Here is a 17,218-nt window from a genome sequence, read left to right as displayed (position 1 = left end):
GAACAACCATAAGGTTTGCTTCTACTCCAACCTGCCAAATAGGGGCAAGAGAGACCCTCCTCTTCCTTATAAGAGATCATGTCCACACACAGAAGCTGTGCCCTAAGGCTGGTACCCCACAACTGTTGGGAGAATGAATTCCCACAACACATAGATAAATATTTCTTTAAAATATTTGTATTTTATTTTATTTATTTTTAAACACTTTGAGAGCTAAGCCTGGTGACATGTATTTGCAGTGCCACCCTTGGGAACTAATGGCAAGAAGACAGGAATTCAAGATCAGCCTCCACTACATAGTTCTAGGCCAGCCTGGACTATGCAAAACTTTCTTTAGAATCAGCAATTAGACTAGTGTACTAATCTAACTTGTAATAAACACTGTATAGGCAGTCCTAATTAGTGTAACAAAGCAATAAAGCCTAGAAAAGATTAAACAGAACTTTTGCTATTCAAACTTACTACCTCACCCCCCCCCACACACACACACCCTTTAAGAGTTCTTTAGTGATGGGCCTTCCTGCCTGCCCTTCGGATCCCGCGGTGGTGGTGTGTGCACTGGAAACAGTACATTTTGTGCTGGGTGTGGCACTGGCCTTGCCCAGCATGGTCTGGCAGTGCGCGTTGTTGGACCAGACAGGCTCTCTGCAGGCTATGTTCTGTCGTCTTCCTGCAAACCAAAAAACATCCTCGGTATTGCGTTTGCTCGTTCTCAGTAATGCTATTTACTTAGAATCTGGAAATATTTTCTCAGAGGGCCCTTTAGACAGTAGTAAGATGTAGCTGGAGACAGACTGAGTAAACGGAAAGGGAAAATCGAATTAGGCCAAGAATTGTTTTTAATCTCTTATTCTCACAGCAGCCCTCAAGGATAGCACCATAATTCATATTTCGCTCGTATGGGTCAGACATAAAGCCCACCTCCCCCTCCACTTAGATCCTATAACCTGTAAGTATTTAAGTTCTGAAGTTACACCTGCCTGCATTGTTGGATCACAGCATGAAAACACAGGGTGGCTTCTGGTTCATTCCTCTTGGCTTAGGAATGTCAGATCACCAAAGTGCAGCCTGCTGTTGACTCCCTTGGAGGCCATGTGTCATTGAAGCAGTTCTGACTACCATTCCATGAAGCATCCCTGTGCTGGGCCAGTGTTGGCATTGACTATGTATCCTATAGCTGTATGGATAATGGAGATCCATAAGTGGGCCATCTAAACTGGCAACAAAGTCAGACATCCATGGAAGGCCGAGCAGAGCTAGGTCTCCCGGAGCCAGCCAAGTGCATTCCCTGCCCTGCTTTAAAGCAAGACCAGCAGCTGCTTTCACCCTTCGACCTCTCCATTCTGATACAGCTTTAGCTATGGAAATGAGACTCCTGGCTCTCTGAGCTCCAAGGTGTGTGCAGGATTACCCGAGACCAAGCCCTTTCCCCCTAGGACTATATTCACGTGCTGCGATGCAGTTTATGCCGCCAAAGGGAACGATAGCGCAACCCTGGCCTTTAGACGAAAGTAGGAGCATTTAGGGAAATTCAGGGAGTGCTTAAGAGGCTGCATGTGCACACACATGTGTGGACTCAGTATGCTGAGGGTGTAGATATGATGTAAAGGGGGGGCAGATTTTAAAAATTATCGTTCAGGCACTGGTGACCAGGAACTGGGCAAGGAGCATCCTGAAGGACGTCACCACAGGACGCTGGATGCAGACAGCTTTTGGACCTTTCTTGTCAGGACCCCCATCCTTTGTAGTGCAGTCTCTCATGTTAGGAGATTCGCCTATTGCATTTTAAAACTCAGCCTCTCTAATGCTTCAAGGATTGTCTGCTGTTGGCTCATTTAGTGTGCCCAGAAGTCAGAGAGGTTCCTGGCAGCCGGGTCCATCCTGTCCTAGAAAAGCAACTGACTGCATTATGAACTCGCAGCTCACTCTCTGGCACCATGGGATTGTTTTAAATGTCTATAAGTTTAATTTTTTTTCTACTTAAAATGTCAGCAAGTAGGGTGAGTCTTAAGAGGGCACTTCTAATTTCTGAGACTGGCAAGGGCATCAGATGACATGAAAACCTCCCAGCCGGGTTCCAGATTCAGGAAGGACTTCTCCAAACATCTGTAGGAATCCCCTGAAGAATTGGAAATCCCAGCTCAACCCTCCAAACTTTTAGAACAGTGGATGAAAAGGAAAGATGAACACCTTGGGTGTATGGGGGGGGAGGGGGACAGGAGGCTCCCGTAGTGATTGATTGGTTGAAGTCTGCTGCAACTGGCTGATTTGGCATTTACAGGTCAGATGGAGCTTAGGAAAATGGGGGTAACTGTTCTCTTTCTCTTGCAAAGTGTTTGCTTCCCTGACTAGTGTCCTTTGGAATAGGGAGCCACCCTCTCCTCAGCCAGCTCTGGAGTCACTTACAGATTTGCAGCTGATGTTTGTGTGGAGGTGACTTTGAAAATGTGTGGCTATAAATAGTATGGAACCAGTACCCATGATGCAAATTTCTCCCTGTACATTTTCTTTTGCCATTCGATATTTTACGAATTTTGACATGTGTTTCTCCATTATTGTAGCCACAAAGATACTTTGTTATGATCCTAGAAATAAAACCTATTATAAAAAGACTATTTGGAGCTGGTCCGATGTCCCAGTGAGTTAGTGTGCTTGCCACTAAGACTGACAGCCTGGGATCCACATGATGGGAGAAGAGAGACAACTCTGGAAAACCATCCTCTGACCCTTCCTCTACATACAGAGAGAGTAGTAAATGCTTTAAAAACAGGTTTTTACTTGATGAATTAAAAGCAATCTTTGTACTTTCAAAAAATGAATAGATAAAGCATACAGAAGAATGGCTCTAGCAAGGTGTGCTGGGAAGGGTTTTTAAAGCATGAAGCCAGAAGCAGCAAAAGACACGCCACTGCCTGGCAAGATCCTTGGCTGGGAGACCTTGGCTGGCTTTTCTCTCCAGCAACGGAAGAAGGGGTCCACTGAGTGGAAGCTCTGAATGAAACAATCACTGATGGGGGGTATTGGATATGGGGATGGGGGAGCAGGGTGGATCCCTACCCTTCTGCCTCTGTGTGCATCTCTTGTCGCTTCTCTTCTCTGACTGCTCAGCCAGCTCATCCATGTAGATGCTAGGGCACTGTTCACGGTCTATAGATCACTCTACCATGGAGCAGGATGGTTGTGATGTGGCAGATATATTCAAGATCGGCTTTAACATTGTCCTCTTTTTTTTTTTTTTCTAACTCTACAGGAACCTAGTAATAAAAGGGTCAAACCCCTTTCAAGAGTCACGTCACTAGCAAACCTCATCCCGCCTGTGAAGACCACACCGTTAAAGCGCTTCAGCCAAACCTTGCAGGTAAGGGAGCGTGGACTTGGGTTGCAATCAAACCTTGCAGGAAAGGGAGCGTGGACTTGGGTTGCAATCAAACCTTGCAGGAAAGAGAGTGTGAACTTGGGTTGCAGAAAGCTATGCTGTGCTCGTGTCCACAATGTCTGTTGGTTTCAGGCCGACCTGCATCATCCTGCTACTGTAGAGACGTGCAGATGAAGGGTGCCGGGGAGAAGGTGTGTGCAAGTTGTAACCCCGGTCAGGCAGAGTCAGGGCCACTTCTCTTCGGTTTTCCTCACAGTTGCACTTTCCAGAATGTACTCTTAACACTCTTACTGGTTTTGCCCAGCAATGTTTCTGGACTCCTGAGATATCACCATGTGGTATGAGCTGGATGGTAGCAGAACTTGGTGGTTTCAACCAGGGTCAGCGAGGTGTGGGGGATGGGGGGGAACATCTGTCACCTCTTTGTTCATTTCTCATGAACTAATGATGGTTTCTACTTTTTTTTTTTTTTTTTGAGACAGGGTTTCTCTGTGTAACAGTCCTAGCTATCCTGGAACTAGTTTTTATAGACCATGCTGACCTCGAACTCACAGAGATTCACCTGCCTCTGCCTCCTGAGTGCTGTGATTAAAGGCATGTGCAACCACTGCCCAGCCAGGGTGGTATTTCTTATATGTGGAAACCACAGGAAATTCTAATTTTGAAGTCTATAAGGAGCTTGATTTGGACACAGCTGTGCCTGTCTATTTACAGAAAATGTTTGTTGACCTCCGGGTTGAACAGAAGCCCCAAAGTGTCTTGGCTCTGACTCTGGGTCTCTGTTTGGAGACTGCCAATCTTGCGCAGACAACTTAGCACTTCTAAGTCTTGCTTTTATTCCTTAGAGGTAAATTTATCACACAGTCACCACTGTGGCTTATAAAAGGCCATAGCTCCTTTGTAGAATAATTGTGAAGATTTATGAGATAATAAATTCAAGAGCCTTTAGTTATGACTAGCTATGTAGTGAGTATTGTCTACAGTAGTAATTTTTAGTTAACAAGTTGTTTTCAAGCACCGTTATATTTTTATTTTGTGTGTGTGTGTGTGTGTGTGCATGCGTGTGGAGAGGGGAGGCATGTATGTGCCGTGATGCTTATGTGGAGGTCAGAAGACAGCATGGGAGGAGTCAGTTCTCTCCTCCCACTGTGAAGCTCCCAGGGATTGAACATGGCCACCAGACTTGGCAGCAAGTGCCTTTACCCACTGAGCCATTTCACCAGGGTTTCCCTGTAGCTTTGGAGCCTGTCCTAGAACTTGCTCTGTAGACCAGGCTGGCCTCAAACTCACAGAGATCCTCCTCACCAAGCCTATTCTTTAACCTTTTACTGTAGCTTGCCTTTTGAAGTGAAGGTTGGGATCTAGCCACAGCCTTGGAACCAATTTGTAATCATAAAAATATCCTTTTAGACTGAGTCCCACAAAAGTCAACCCATGAGGTCTCATGCAGCACAGCTAAGCAAGTCAATCCTGCCATTTCTCATTTGTCTCGCGTACTTGTGTTTAGCAATGTTTTTATCTTGACCTTGAACATTTAAGAAAATTGTTGCCTGGAGAGGTGCTTCCAGGTGAAGATTTCTCCTTGGTTCTTATCTTCTCAAAGGAAAGAATTTAGGTAACCATGGAGCTTAAGCAGAAGTTTATGTAGCAAAACAAAGCTTTCACACGGGAGAGGTTGAAGTGATTGACCCAGAGCCATACCTCATGCTGATAGTTATTACCTGAGAAGGTTTTGAGCTTCTCCTACAGCCCTTTTCATCCCTGCTTCCTTACTGTTTGAGGTATGCACCACAGCCCTGTGATGCCATCCCTCCCTACCACTTGTCCCTCTATACCCACCTCTCTGTTAACTCTGTTGTCAATCATGAATGAATATCTTAACCACCCAGTTAGGTCTGGGTTTGGCTCCATCTGTCTCAGTACCTGGGACTGTGGACTCCTGGTTACCCTCTGGTCTCTTAGTGGGAAGAACAGAGAAAGAAAATAAGATTTTGCTAGAGTTGGCCTGCAGAGCAAGCAGAGAAAGACATGTTTGCCTACTGTCCCTTGTGACCAGTGTCTGCCCTCTGGACGACTTCACTGTGGGCTTTTCCTGGAAGATTCATTATCACCTGAGTCCTGCACATCTGGTCTTTTGCTGAGTTCTGCATTTTGAAAAGTCTTTAGACTGTCAACTGTGTTTGACCCTTTCCTCTCCAGCCTTGGTTCAGTAGTGAGAGTCAATAGCTCACTGTGTGCTATTTCATCCCTTGATGTTGGGTCTCTATACTAATGGCCTCTCTTGCTACTGTTTCTCGCAGAAGGTTCACCCTATACCAGGGAGGGCCTCACTCATTCTACAAGTATCAAGTGAGCCTTCACCTTGCATTGGGCTCTTCCTGCGTCTAGGTTCTTTTCTCAGGATGGAGTTGCCTTCTGGTAGATTCATGGCAGGGCTGGGCTTCACTTTGCCACATGACAGTAACAAGCTAGGGTCGAGTAGCTAGCCTACTCTACAATTGCCCTTGGAGCTGTTGGTCCCTGTTAGTGCCTTATCTGGCTTGTCAACCTTTGTGTTTGTGTATAGGGGAGGAACACTGTATCCTCCCCTGTAGCCCATACTGATTTCATACTTCACCGATTTTCTTTAGACTTCCCAGGCTATCTTTATTTTTTTTTCTTCTGATTCCTAGGGTTCCTGCACAGGAAACACTATAGTAAAAAGTTGATCATCTTAGAAATGTACATTGACCTAGAGAACTGGGAAAGAAAGTAATTAATTAAGCGATGTCTGAAAACCAGCAGACTGAGCCCAAGCAAGGATGAGACAGCCGGACCCGAGGGAGGGTCTGCCATGTTAAAATTGTCTTCTAAATCTTCAGAGATATTTTTCTCTTACAAAATAAATTTCTGTTGACCTTTTTTAACTGTCATGATAAATAGCTAACACTAGCTATGGAACAGAAATAGAAAAGTTATTCATAATGGTTATGCACATAGAAATATAGAATTGAACAATATGGTGTTTGAAGGGAAGAGGTTAGTGGATAGGAAAACACCTCCAGCCTTGTATTTGAACACCATGCTCATGGGATGATCTGAGAGGGTGCTGAATGCCAGCTCGCTCCCTTGGGACATGCAGTGTAAGCTTCTGAGCACTGTTTACTAAGCTGGTATCCTGCTCATTGCCTTCTCACTTCATTGCTTCCCTTGCCAGCTAAAAAGGGAGAAAGTGCTGACGCAGCCAATGGAGCAGGGAGGATGAAGAGGAGTGGGCCCCAGGGGCAGCTCAGGATCCAATTTCAAGAGGTTTCACCATTTGTTTAGCTATCCATTCATTCGTATTAGGGGAGAAGCCAAATAAGGGGAACACAGCATGGCAAAACCACTTGGCACTTAGCAGTCGCTTGCCTTATGCACCTGTGTGTATAATTTTCTATTTCAAAAAATCATGAGCATGAGGCAAACTGCCTTATTTACTTCCCTTCTCTTAGTTTCTTTTATATTTATTTTCAGTAACGGAGATAACAAGGCAGGTGGTTTCCTACCAAACTTTTCGGTTTGTAGATCTTTATTGCATTTTTATTTGGGGGGAGGAGGTGGTTTGTACCTGCCATGGTGTGCATGTGGAGTTCAAAAGACAATTTATGCAAGTCAGTTTTCTCGTTCTACCACGTGGGCCCAGATGAGTGAACTCAGGTCATCAAGCTTGGTGGCAAGTGCCTTTATCCACTGAGCCATCTCATCTGTGTGTGTCCAACTCATTCCCCCCCCCTTTTGTTGTTACTGAGACAGGGCTTCCTTGTGTAACCCAGGTTAGCCTAAGACAGTCCATGTATATAGCTCATCCTCCTGCCCTTGCCTCCCAAATGCTAAGATTAAAGGCATATGCCGCCATACGTGGCCCCTTTTTATATTTTTTATAAACAAGGTCTCACTAAGTTGCCTAGGTGAGCCTTGAACTCCCTCTGTAGCCCAGGCAGTCCTTACATTTTTGATTTCCCTTGCCTCAGCCTTATGAGTGACTGGGGTAGCACACCTGTGCCACCAGACCCAGCTAGCGGCTTGGTTTTGTGTTGCACTGTTTCTTTTCCCCTGGCTCCTGGCACTTCAGAGGCATATAGATCCTTTTGGATATCCAGTTTCATCTCTCAGGTTGAGTTCCTTTAATTATAGGCCAAGCAGTGACTCAGACCCAAACATGACGCTTCCATCAATTCTTAGCGGTTCTCTCCTTGTGCGTCTACAGTCAGTGGAGGAGGATACTGGGCACTCTGAGCTGGCATCCTTTTCCAGAAAGATTAAAAACCCATTTACAAGTGTGAGTGGTCTCGGAGGCAACACACTGCCGGGTTTGTTTCTCTTGCCTCCCGGCACTGATATGGGCTAGGGAGTTAGGCCTCAGCACAAAGGCAGCATTTATGGTGACGACAGGGTTCTCTGTCAGTTCCTCACCAGAAAAGGTGAGCACAGGACTGTGGGTAAACCAAAGCACAGATGTTTGGATCCCCCAGGCCCATAAATCCCCTCTCCAGCATGCCTGAGAGGGAAACCTGGCCCAGCTCTGAAAGGGGCCGGAGTGTGCGCCTCTCATGTGGAACAGGGAATACCAGCTCCCATGGGCCAGCTGCATGCTGAGCGCCGCCTCTCCGTGCACAGCTGGCGTGGCTGCTAAACACATTTGAGTCAAGTCCAGCAAGGACGGAATGCATTGCCCTGGGAGGTTCATTCTCTTTGGACGTCTTTCTTGTCTGTTACAAAGTGTGTGTTCCTTATGGGAAAACACAGAAAAAGAGGAAGAAACGGAATGTGCATGGCCTTCCGTTCCAAAACTGCATTTTAATGTTTCTTCTCGGAATGACTTTGAGTATTAGTGCATACTTTGTATTCCCTGAGCATAGCTCAAGGTCACTCAGTCCGTCTAAACCTCACTTGTATGATCTGCTCACTTTGGGGTGCAGCTGTACAATCAGCCTCTCTTAACCTCACATGGGGGCACTCCCACTTTCATTAAGGTTACTATCTTATTTATTTTCCCTAATAGTTTGGTTTAGGTCTCCCCTACCACCAACCCCCCCCCCCCGTTTTGTTGTTGTTTTGAAACAACAAGGTCTCATATAGCCCAAGCTGGCCTTGAACTTGCTGCCTGCCCAAGGACGACCTTGGTCTACTTCCTCAATGTTAAACTTGCTGACAGTACTACTGCACCTAGTGAATACAGTCCTGAGAGTTGAACTTGGGACCTCATACATACTAGGCAAGGGCTTTACCAACTGAGCTAATGGCTCTGTGGGTTTTGTCCTGTCCTTTTTCTACCTACATCCTCCCTTTGTCATTTATCTGGGTGCGGAGCTTTTATGTAGGATCGAAAGAAAGTATTATATGACACTTATATTTGGAAAGTATGATCTTTATGAACTGTGTATTATACTAATGTGTTGATAGGATTTATTTCACATAGCTGGTGTCTCGTAGTTATGGATACTTGGGCTATGAATGCTTTTAGGAATTTTCATGTGCATTTTTAAAGCATAATCGTACAGTACATAGGGGTTTTGTTTTTATATATGATTTAGACTGTGTAGAACTTGGTAGATACTATTACTATATTATTACTGGAAAAGTTAACCACTGCTGCTCTAAGGCTCTCTCAAGGCACTGTCTGTGGGTCCCTGCCTAGTGATGGGGTCTGTCCTTCTTCTTGAACTGACACATAGAACACACTCCACAGAAAATCTTTTGGCTAAGGAAGGAGTGTGGTAATCACAGCCTCTCAGTGCTTTGTTCTTTGGTCTTTAGATCTAGGAGCTTTCCATGTGACCCAAGAGCAGTCTAAGTACATGGTGTGAGCCAGTGATCTTCCTGAATATCCTACTGTGTTAACTATTCTGTCCTACACTTGATGATGGAGATGTGACCAATATGAAAAAGGAGACATATGTGCTGTAGAAACCTATAAGATCTGGTTGGTAATAATTTTCTAAGATATTAGGAAAACAGAAAATGAAGAGTTCAGAGCCACTGTATCTCAGTCATAACACACGAATTAATATATTAATGGGGAAAGGAGATAAAATTCTTGAAAGTAGTTATCCTTGAAAATATAATTATGAGCCATTTGCTCTTTTATTTTCTGCTTGCATTATCTTTTTCATTATCACACAAGAATTAGAATTATTACATAACAAATATAAATCTTATATTTAATTATCTTCTATAAGTGGGCAGAGAATGAATCATGAACTGGAAATACTTCTTCTCCATCATATATTTCTGTTACACTTAAACTTAAAAAATAACCATATGTTGCCTCTTCCAACCATATAGAAATAAATAATATCCAAAAATCTCATTGGATAATGTACACTATATATAGCATTATTGTACTAGGAAGGCAGATTAGAAATCTTAGTAATGGCCTGAGAGTTAGAGCATCAAGAATAGAGGTTGGATTGGGGGTAGCCTACAAATGAAATGGAGAGAGGACACTCCAGGTTTGAGAAGGGAATGAAAAGTCTGGTCCCATCTACACATGCGACATAAACAGGAAGATAGGTGTATGGACTTCCATAACCAAGTCTGACAACCTTGATTTTCATTTCATAAATACCCTGTAAGTGGTGAGCCAGGTGACCTCTCTACCACCAACTGTGTTCTCAGCTGGTTATTTCCAGATCTTTTGTTCTTAGTTATGCTGATGGGTCCCCTGTTGGTTATTCTAGTGAAGTTCCTCCAAGAAGCTATTTGCTCTTAAGTAACTTGGATATGTTTCTGCTGTTTGCTATGGATAAAAGCATCCAAGACTTCCCCCCTTATCTGTGATTTCACTCTCCCCTGTTAAGGTTACCCATAATCAACTATGATAGGAAAATGGTAAATGAACAATGCCAAGAGTGAACAACTTATACATTAAAAGTAACTTTGACTGTTGTAGGAATTAGTTTTATGTAGCTGTGACCAGATCTCTGACAGAAACAACAGAGGGAGGAATGAGATGTTCTGGGTCATGTTTCTACAATTGCTTGACACCATGCATTTGAACAGAATATCATGGTAGCAGGAACACATGATGGAGGACCGTCATTTGCATCCTCATGGACCAGGACGCAGAAGGGAAAAAGGCCTGTGTTCTGCTGCTTTTCTCCCTTCCCTCTTCCATTCTGGGGTTGCAGGAAGCCCAGTGGATAGCACACACTCCCCACCTTCATGTCTGGTCTTTTCCTCTCAATCTTTTCTGAAAACACCTCCATAGACACACCCAGAAGTTTGTCTCAGTCTGCTAGGTAATTCTAAATCTAGTCAAGGTAATAAAGAAAATCAGCCTTGAACCGGCTGGTAGAACACCTTTAATCCCAGCACTTGGGAGGCAGAGGTTCAAGGCCAGCCTGATCTACATAAGTTCCAGGACAGTTAGGCAACACCTGTCTCAACTTCTGCTCCCAAAAAGAGAGAAAGAGAAAAAGAAAACTAACCCTTCTTATTTATTGTATTATTACAATTGTTCTTTTATTAATTAGTGTTAATCTCTTAAAGTACCTAATCTAAGAATTAAACTTTGTCATAGATATGTATAGAAAAATGGTTCTCAACCTGGGTGTTGCAATCCCTTTGGGGATTGAACAACCCTTTCATGGAAGTTGCATATCAGATATCCTGAATATCATATATTTACATTATGATTCATAACAGAAGCAAATTACAGTTATTAAGTAACTACAAAAATAATTTTATGGTTGGGAGTCACTGCAACATGAAGAACTGTATTAAAGGTTCATGGTATTAGGAAGGTTGAGAACCACTGGCATAGGCAAAGCGTGGTTTATGTTTGGATCAGTACTATGATTGTACACATCTACCAGGGACTCTTGAAAAATATTTTGATAGATAAGAGGGGACCAATGGAAATAGACACTCATGGTAGCAATATGGTTGATAGTCTAAGAGTGAAGTGATAGTCTTCTATTGCTCTACTAAAGCACCATGACCAAAAGCTACATGGGAGGGATGGGTTCATTGTCTTACAGATTACAGAGCATCATTAGAGGAAGCCAACACAGGGAATTAAGGTTGAAACCTGGCTGTAAGAAGCAAAGCAGAGGCCATGAAGAAAACTGCTCATTGGCTAGCTTCTCATGATTTGCTCAGTATGCTTTCTTATATAATCCGGGACTACCTGTCCAGAAGCGGCACAGCCCACAGCAGGGAGGACCCTCCTACATCAATCACTAAGCAATAAAATGACCCCACGGCTTGCTTGCTTCTAGGCCAATGTGATTAGGCAACTTCTCAATTGAGATTTTCTCTTCCCAGATGACTCTAGTTTGATCAAGTTGACACAAAAATTAGCCAGCACAGGTACTGACCATCTCCTGCAGTAGGCATCTGGCCAGCTGTTGACCTACTTTGACTTGGCCAATCCTCACTTTAGCTTTTTGATGTTCTAATTATGATGCTGCCTCAAGAGATGAGAATACTGAAAGCCAGAGAAATGAGTTTGTCCAGGTCCTTCAATCATGTGAGTTGATTTAAAGCCAAGTCCACTTTAGGAGTAAAGCCTTTTCTTTCTCTTTATTTTTTCTTTTCTTTTTTTCTTTGTTTGTTTGTTTGTTTTGTTTTGTTTTTCAAGACAGAGTTTCTCTGTAGCTTTGGGGCCTGTCCTAGACCAGGCTGGCCTTGAACTCATAGAGATCCACCTGCCGCTGCCTCCCAAGTGCTGGGTTAAAGGCATGCGCCACCACTGCTGGGCTAAGCCTTTTCAACTCAAGTCTATCCTTACCTTCTCCCAGTCCCTCAGACCTCTAGACCTTGACTTTTTCCTGCCCTTTCCCTTCAAAAGATTAACACAAAGGTCAAATGTGGTAGAGCCAAACAGTGGGAAAGGTGCTGCTCCTCATTTTAAGCGAGAGACTTCTGGGGGGAAGGGTGCTATGCGGGAGCCTTTTGTGACTGCATGTTGGAACTTTTTGGTTGCACCCAATGCAGCAGCCACACTGGAACAATCCCATCCTAGCTTCCAACCTGTTTACTATTGAACCATCTACTACCAAATAGCCGTGTAGTCGGGATGGTGGAGGGAATGTGCCTGGCCTGAGCTCTATTGGAGCTTGTTATCTTTGGCTATGGAGACCTTCTGTTTTTGCAACCCGACAGAGCAAGCACCCTGCTGAACAGGCAGCATTAACAAATCAAATCTGTGTGTGTCCCCCCCCCCCCGTGTCTACCTGCTGGGCTTTCATTTCCTCTGACATATGTAAATGGACTGGTTTCCTACCCTACTGACAGTCAACCCCCACCTGCAACAGCTTTCCTACATTCCCAGCTTGGGTACAAACATGAACACCATTTCCAAAATCTGCTTTTGTCTGTCACCTGTATGGCCCTTGTTATTTTAGCTGCCAACCGTTACTGAGCTTTGGGTTTCTACTTATTTGCCGGGCTGGGTTTCCTCGTGGAAACTCTTGTTTATTCTGTAACTTTTTATGCTATCCCAGGATCCTCCCCACCCCAGCAGATCCATCTATTTGTGTCTGTGGTTATGTGGTCCCTCCCAAGGCTGAGTCCATTACTTTGAAATGGACAGTGTTTCTCCCCCAAGGGGACATAGGCAATGTCTCTAGATGTTTTGGTCATCACAGCTGGGTTGGGGATGCTCCTGGTGTGTTGTGGTTAGATACCAGTGCTGTCGCTAAGCATCCTACAATGCACAGGACAGTTTTGCACAAGAAAGACTTGTCTGGTTCGGAACTGCGTGTCACAGACTAAGAAGTTACATGAAATTCATCCGCTGTGGCTCATATACCAAACAAACCCTACACTAGGGCAGAGCTGACCTGGATTATCACTCAAAGTTCCCCCTCACACTCACACAGTTAAAAATCTAACTATTATTAATTGCATGGCCTTCAGCAAAATTTCACCTTCTGTGAGCCTCAGGTTTCCTATCCATAAAATGGGAGCAAGATCCTTACTTCTCGGGTTTGGCAGAATTCTAAAGCTTCGGTTCAAGCAAAGAACATCCCCCGCTCCCCAAGGACATTCACTCTACAGTGTAAAGCCCTCCATGTGTGAATGCAGCACACGGATATCCCTGCCTTCACGCGCGTCACTTGTTTCGCTTGGTCTCCAGCTGATATTGTCTTGGAAGGTTGTGGAACCTTTAGGAGGTGGTGTCTTGCTGGAGGAGGTGGCCCTTGGGGATAGGCTTTGAGGTTTTGCAGCTTGTCCCCCACTTCCTATAACTGTGGACACAATGTGACCAGCTGTCTCCCATTCCTGCTGCCACCCTTTTCTGCTGTGCATGGACTGTATTCTCTAAAACCGTGAGCCAAAATAAAGTCCTCCCCTCCCTTGCGTTGCTTTTTGTGGGCATTTGGCCACAGCAGTGTGTTTGTCTTCTATTGTGAAGAAACATCATGCATGCACACACACACACCCCACCTCAGTTTCCTTATTGGCAAAATGAAAACAAACCTGCTTTACGGGGGTGTGTTGTGGGAATTCATTCCACTCGTAGTTTTGGGGTACTTGCCTTAGGGCATGACTTCCGTGTGCATACATAATCTCTTATAAGGAAGAGGAGAGGTCTTGCTCACTCTCCTGCTCTGGCTGGGCTTGGCGTGGTCAGAGACCCAAAGGGGTCAGAAAGTCGAGGAGACCTATCCTCTTCCTCATGTCTGCACACAAAAGCCACACCCTAAGGCCGGTACCCCACAACCATTGGCAGAATGAATTCCTATAATAGGGATGGTGTGAGGATTGGAAAGATTACACCTAAAGAGCTAAGGATAGATGCATAAAGGATCCTGGAGATAATTCTCATGGCACCTCAAGACTGGCAATCACTAAGAAAACACAAAAGAGGAGTGCCTTAGGGTAGTTTACCTCTCTTTTTAATATAAATTAATTTAACTTTATTCTATTTTCTGAAGGTGTCAGATTCCCTGGAACTAGACTTATAGACAGTTGCGAGCTGCCATGTGGGTGCTAGGAACTGAACCCAGGTCCTCTGGAAGAGTAGCCAGTGCTCTTAATCACTGAGCCATCTCTCCAGCCCCCCAGGTAGTTCACCTCTTGTTTCCCCCAAATGGCAATGAAGAAAATCTCAAACTGACTGAGAAAGTCTTGATGAACGTATAGAAAATTGTCTATTGCCGGGCGGTGGTGGCGCACGCCTTTAATCCCAGCACTCGGGAGGCAGAGGCAGGCGGATCTCTGTGAGTTCGAGACCAGCCTGGTCTACAGAGCTAGTTCCAGGACAGGCTCCAAAACCACAGAGAAATCCTGTCTCGAAAGACCAAAAAAAAAAAAAAAGAAAAGAAAAGAAAAGAAAAGAAAATTGTCTATTATTTCTTATATTCAAAACATGATATAGAACTCAGGTGCAGTGATTTTTTGCCTACGAGAAAAGAAAAGAAAAGAAAATTGTCTATTATTTCTTATATTCAAAACATGATATAGAACTCAGGTGCAGTGATTTTTTGCCTACGAGACTAATAAATCCACCCAATGTGGAAAGCATGTGATCTCTCTCCTCTTCCTGTCTGGGAGAGGAACCGCTGAACAGCCTGCTTGGAAGGTTAATTTGGTAACACGTTTAGCATCAAGTATCAATATTAAAATAGATGAGTTCTTGGAAACCCCAGCAATCCAAATGAGATCCAGTAAAAATAAATACAAGTTGATCGTTTTTATACTGAAGGAATCTGCCTCCATAAAATCAACACAAACATACAAAGGGTGTTCCGTCAGGCACTTATAATAGCCAACGGCCAGGAATAATTTCACTGTTCATCAGGTGGGCATTGAATAAGTATGGAGTCTATGTAGACCTTGGGGTCCCACTATGACCATTGCTAAGGAATGAAATGTTTGGGACTAGGAAATAGTTTTGTGATACCACTACTTTGTTATTTCAGAGATGTTTAATTTTATGTTATCTGAACTTTACCTCAGTGTTTTTACTTGAAAGAAATTTGCTCTCTTTTATATTAACTTTTTATGTTAGCAAAAAAAATGAGTTTCATAGAGGCATTTTCATATATATTATATATATATGGAATATGTATTTCCATATATGGAGACATATTTAGTGCTTTGTTCTCTTATTTACCTCAGTTATGTTGTTGTTGCTTTAAGAATTATTTTAGTTTTAGTTGTGTATCTGGGGGGAGGAGTACATGAGTGTGGAATCCCGGAGAGGCCAGAAAAGGGAGCTGGATCCCTGGCACTGTGGTTACAGGTGGTTGTGAGCTACCAGTGTGGAAACTGGGAATCAAAACAGGTCCTTTCCAAGGGCAGCAAGTCACGTTAGCCACTGAGCCATCTGCCAACCCCCTAGTTACAGTTCTGAAGAATGGGTGGTTTTTTTGTTTTGTTTTGTTTCCTCAATACAGGGTCTCTTTGTAGCTCTGGGTGGTGTCCTAGAACTCACTCTGTAGACCAGGCTGGCCTTGAACTCACAGAGATTCGCCTGCCTCTGCTTCCTAGGATTAAAGGCATGAACCACCAATGCCCAGAGAAGAATGACTTTTTTCTATGCTAACATAAAAAGGTATGGTTGACTGAAAAGAGAAAACATTCTGTTTTCTGTAAAATACTTATAAGAAAATTGGAAAGGCGTACAATGCAGCAATGCCAGGAAATGGATTTGAGGAAAAAGAAGAGAATTTGTATTTTAAAAATCACACGATTTGTAGAACATGAAAGTTTCAAGTTGGTATGAATTGCTTTCTGACTCTTGGGGGAAGTCCAAGGCTGCTCAGACTGAAAGTGGACGAGACTACTGAGCCTTTCAGTGAAAGTGGAAGCGAATGTCGCATTCTGCATCTTCTTCTTTGTGTATTTTTTTCTTTCTGTTCTATAATTCCACCTGCCCATCAGAACCACAGAGAGAATGGGTTGGTGACTCCCTGCCTTGTTTTGACCTTCCAGGACTGTGGCTAATCGATTCAAGCTACACCCAGTTAGCATAGTTGCTATAAGGGGCTTGTTTAAGCGATCCCAGGATTTGTGCAATACCTCTAGTGACCTGGGCAAGCACTTTCTTGCTGTCCTAGGTGGAGTGGTTCAGGTTTCATGAGCTTTCCTGTGAGTCCGGGACCCGCAGAAGTCCCTGCTAGCCCAGGAGCTTGCTTACTGCTTGCAAGACAACACGGCTTGCCTGCACAAAGCTCTGGAAACGTCCTGAAGCCCCTTTGGAAACTCCTTATTATATTTTCCATTTTCTCAGGTTCTAAAAAATTAGAAGGTAAGCTAGAAGTCACCTCTACTGTCCATGTGAAAAGAAAATGAGAAATTGATGGCATTTTAAATATCTGCTCACAAAGGATTTGCATAATTATGAAGTGATTACATACAGATGTTAATGCTGGTCAATTTTTGCATAAAGGGAATTTTTAGAAGCTAAATTATCTCAGAGTTATCTTAAAGGGTAGACAATATTCTGTCAACAGGTGATTCTAACTTATTTAACAGTGATCTTAATGGTGGAGCCATCTCTAAAGCCCCGCCCCCACTCTAATTTTTAAGAAGAATATAAACTTCCCTAATGAGTTCTAATTGATGAATTTCATAGTTGGATCTCAAATAATTGAGAGCTACCCTGTAGTGTCTTAGTGATGCAGGCTTACACGACACGTGTAAAATCAACTAAAATCAAGTTAAATAGATAGAGCAAGATGTGGTCACTGTTTTGTCAGAAATTTATCTAAATGGCAGAATAGGGAGGAGGGAGGACATTGGTGAAGCCTTCCTAAAAAAGAGAGATCTGAGCCAGGTACCAGTGGTGCATGCCTTAAATCCCAGTACTCAGGAGGCAGAGGCAGGTGGATCTCTGTGAGTTTGAAACCAGCCTGGTCTACAGAG

The 17,218-nt window shown here is 43.8% G+C and overlaps 1 protein-coding gene across 2 annotated transcripts in view; it reads left to right on the top strand.

Moving 5' to 3' along the window:
- Nucleotides 1–17,218, top strand: part of Arhgef3 (Rho guanine nucleotide exchange factor 3) — a 288,000-nt gene that overhangs the window by 239,885 nt on the left and 30,897 nt on the right. For both annotated transcript variants that reach the window (XM_026779863.1, XM_005348685.3), the window contains one exon: nucleotides 3,251–3,358. In XM_026779863.1, the coding sequence (XP_026635664.1) occupies nucleotides 3,251–3,358 (108 nt within the window). The remainder of the gene's footprint in view (nucleotides 1–3,250; nucleotides 3,359–17,218) is intronic.

Source organism: Microtus ochrogaster, chromosome 6, assembly GCF_000317375.1.
Source record: "Microtus ochrogaster isolate Prairie Vole_2 chromosome 6, MicOch1.0, whole genome shotgun sequence".
NCBI classification, from domain to species: domain Eukaryota; kingdom Metazoa; phylum Chordata; class Mammalia; order Rodentia; family Cricetidae; genus Microtus; species Microtus ochrogaster.
Note: the sequence above shows the minus strand (reverse complement) of the source record. Positions and strands in the feature narration are given on the sequence as shown.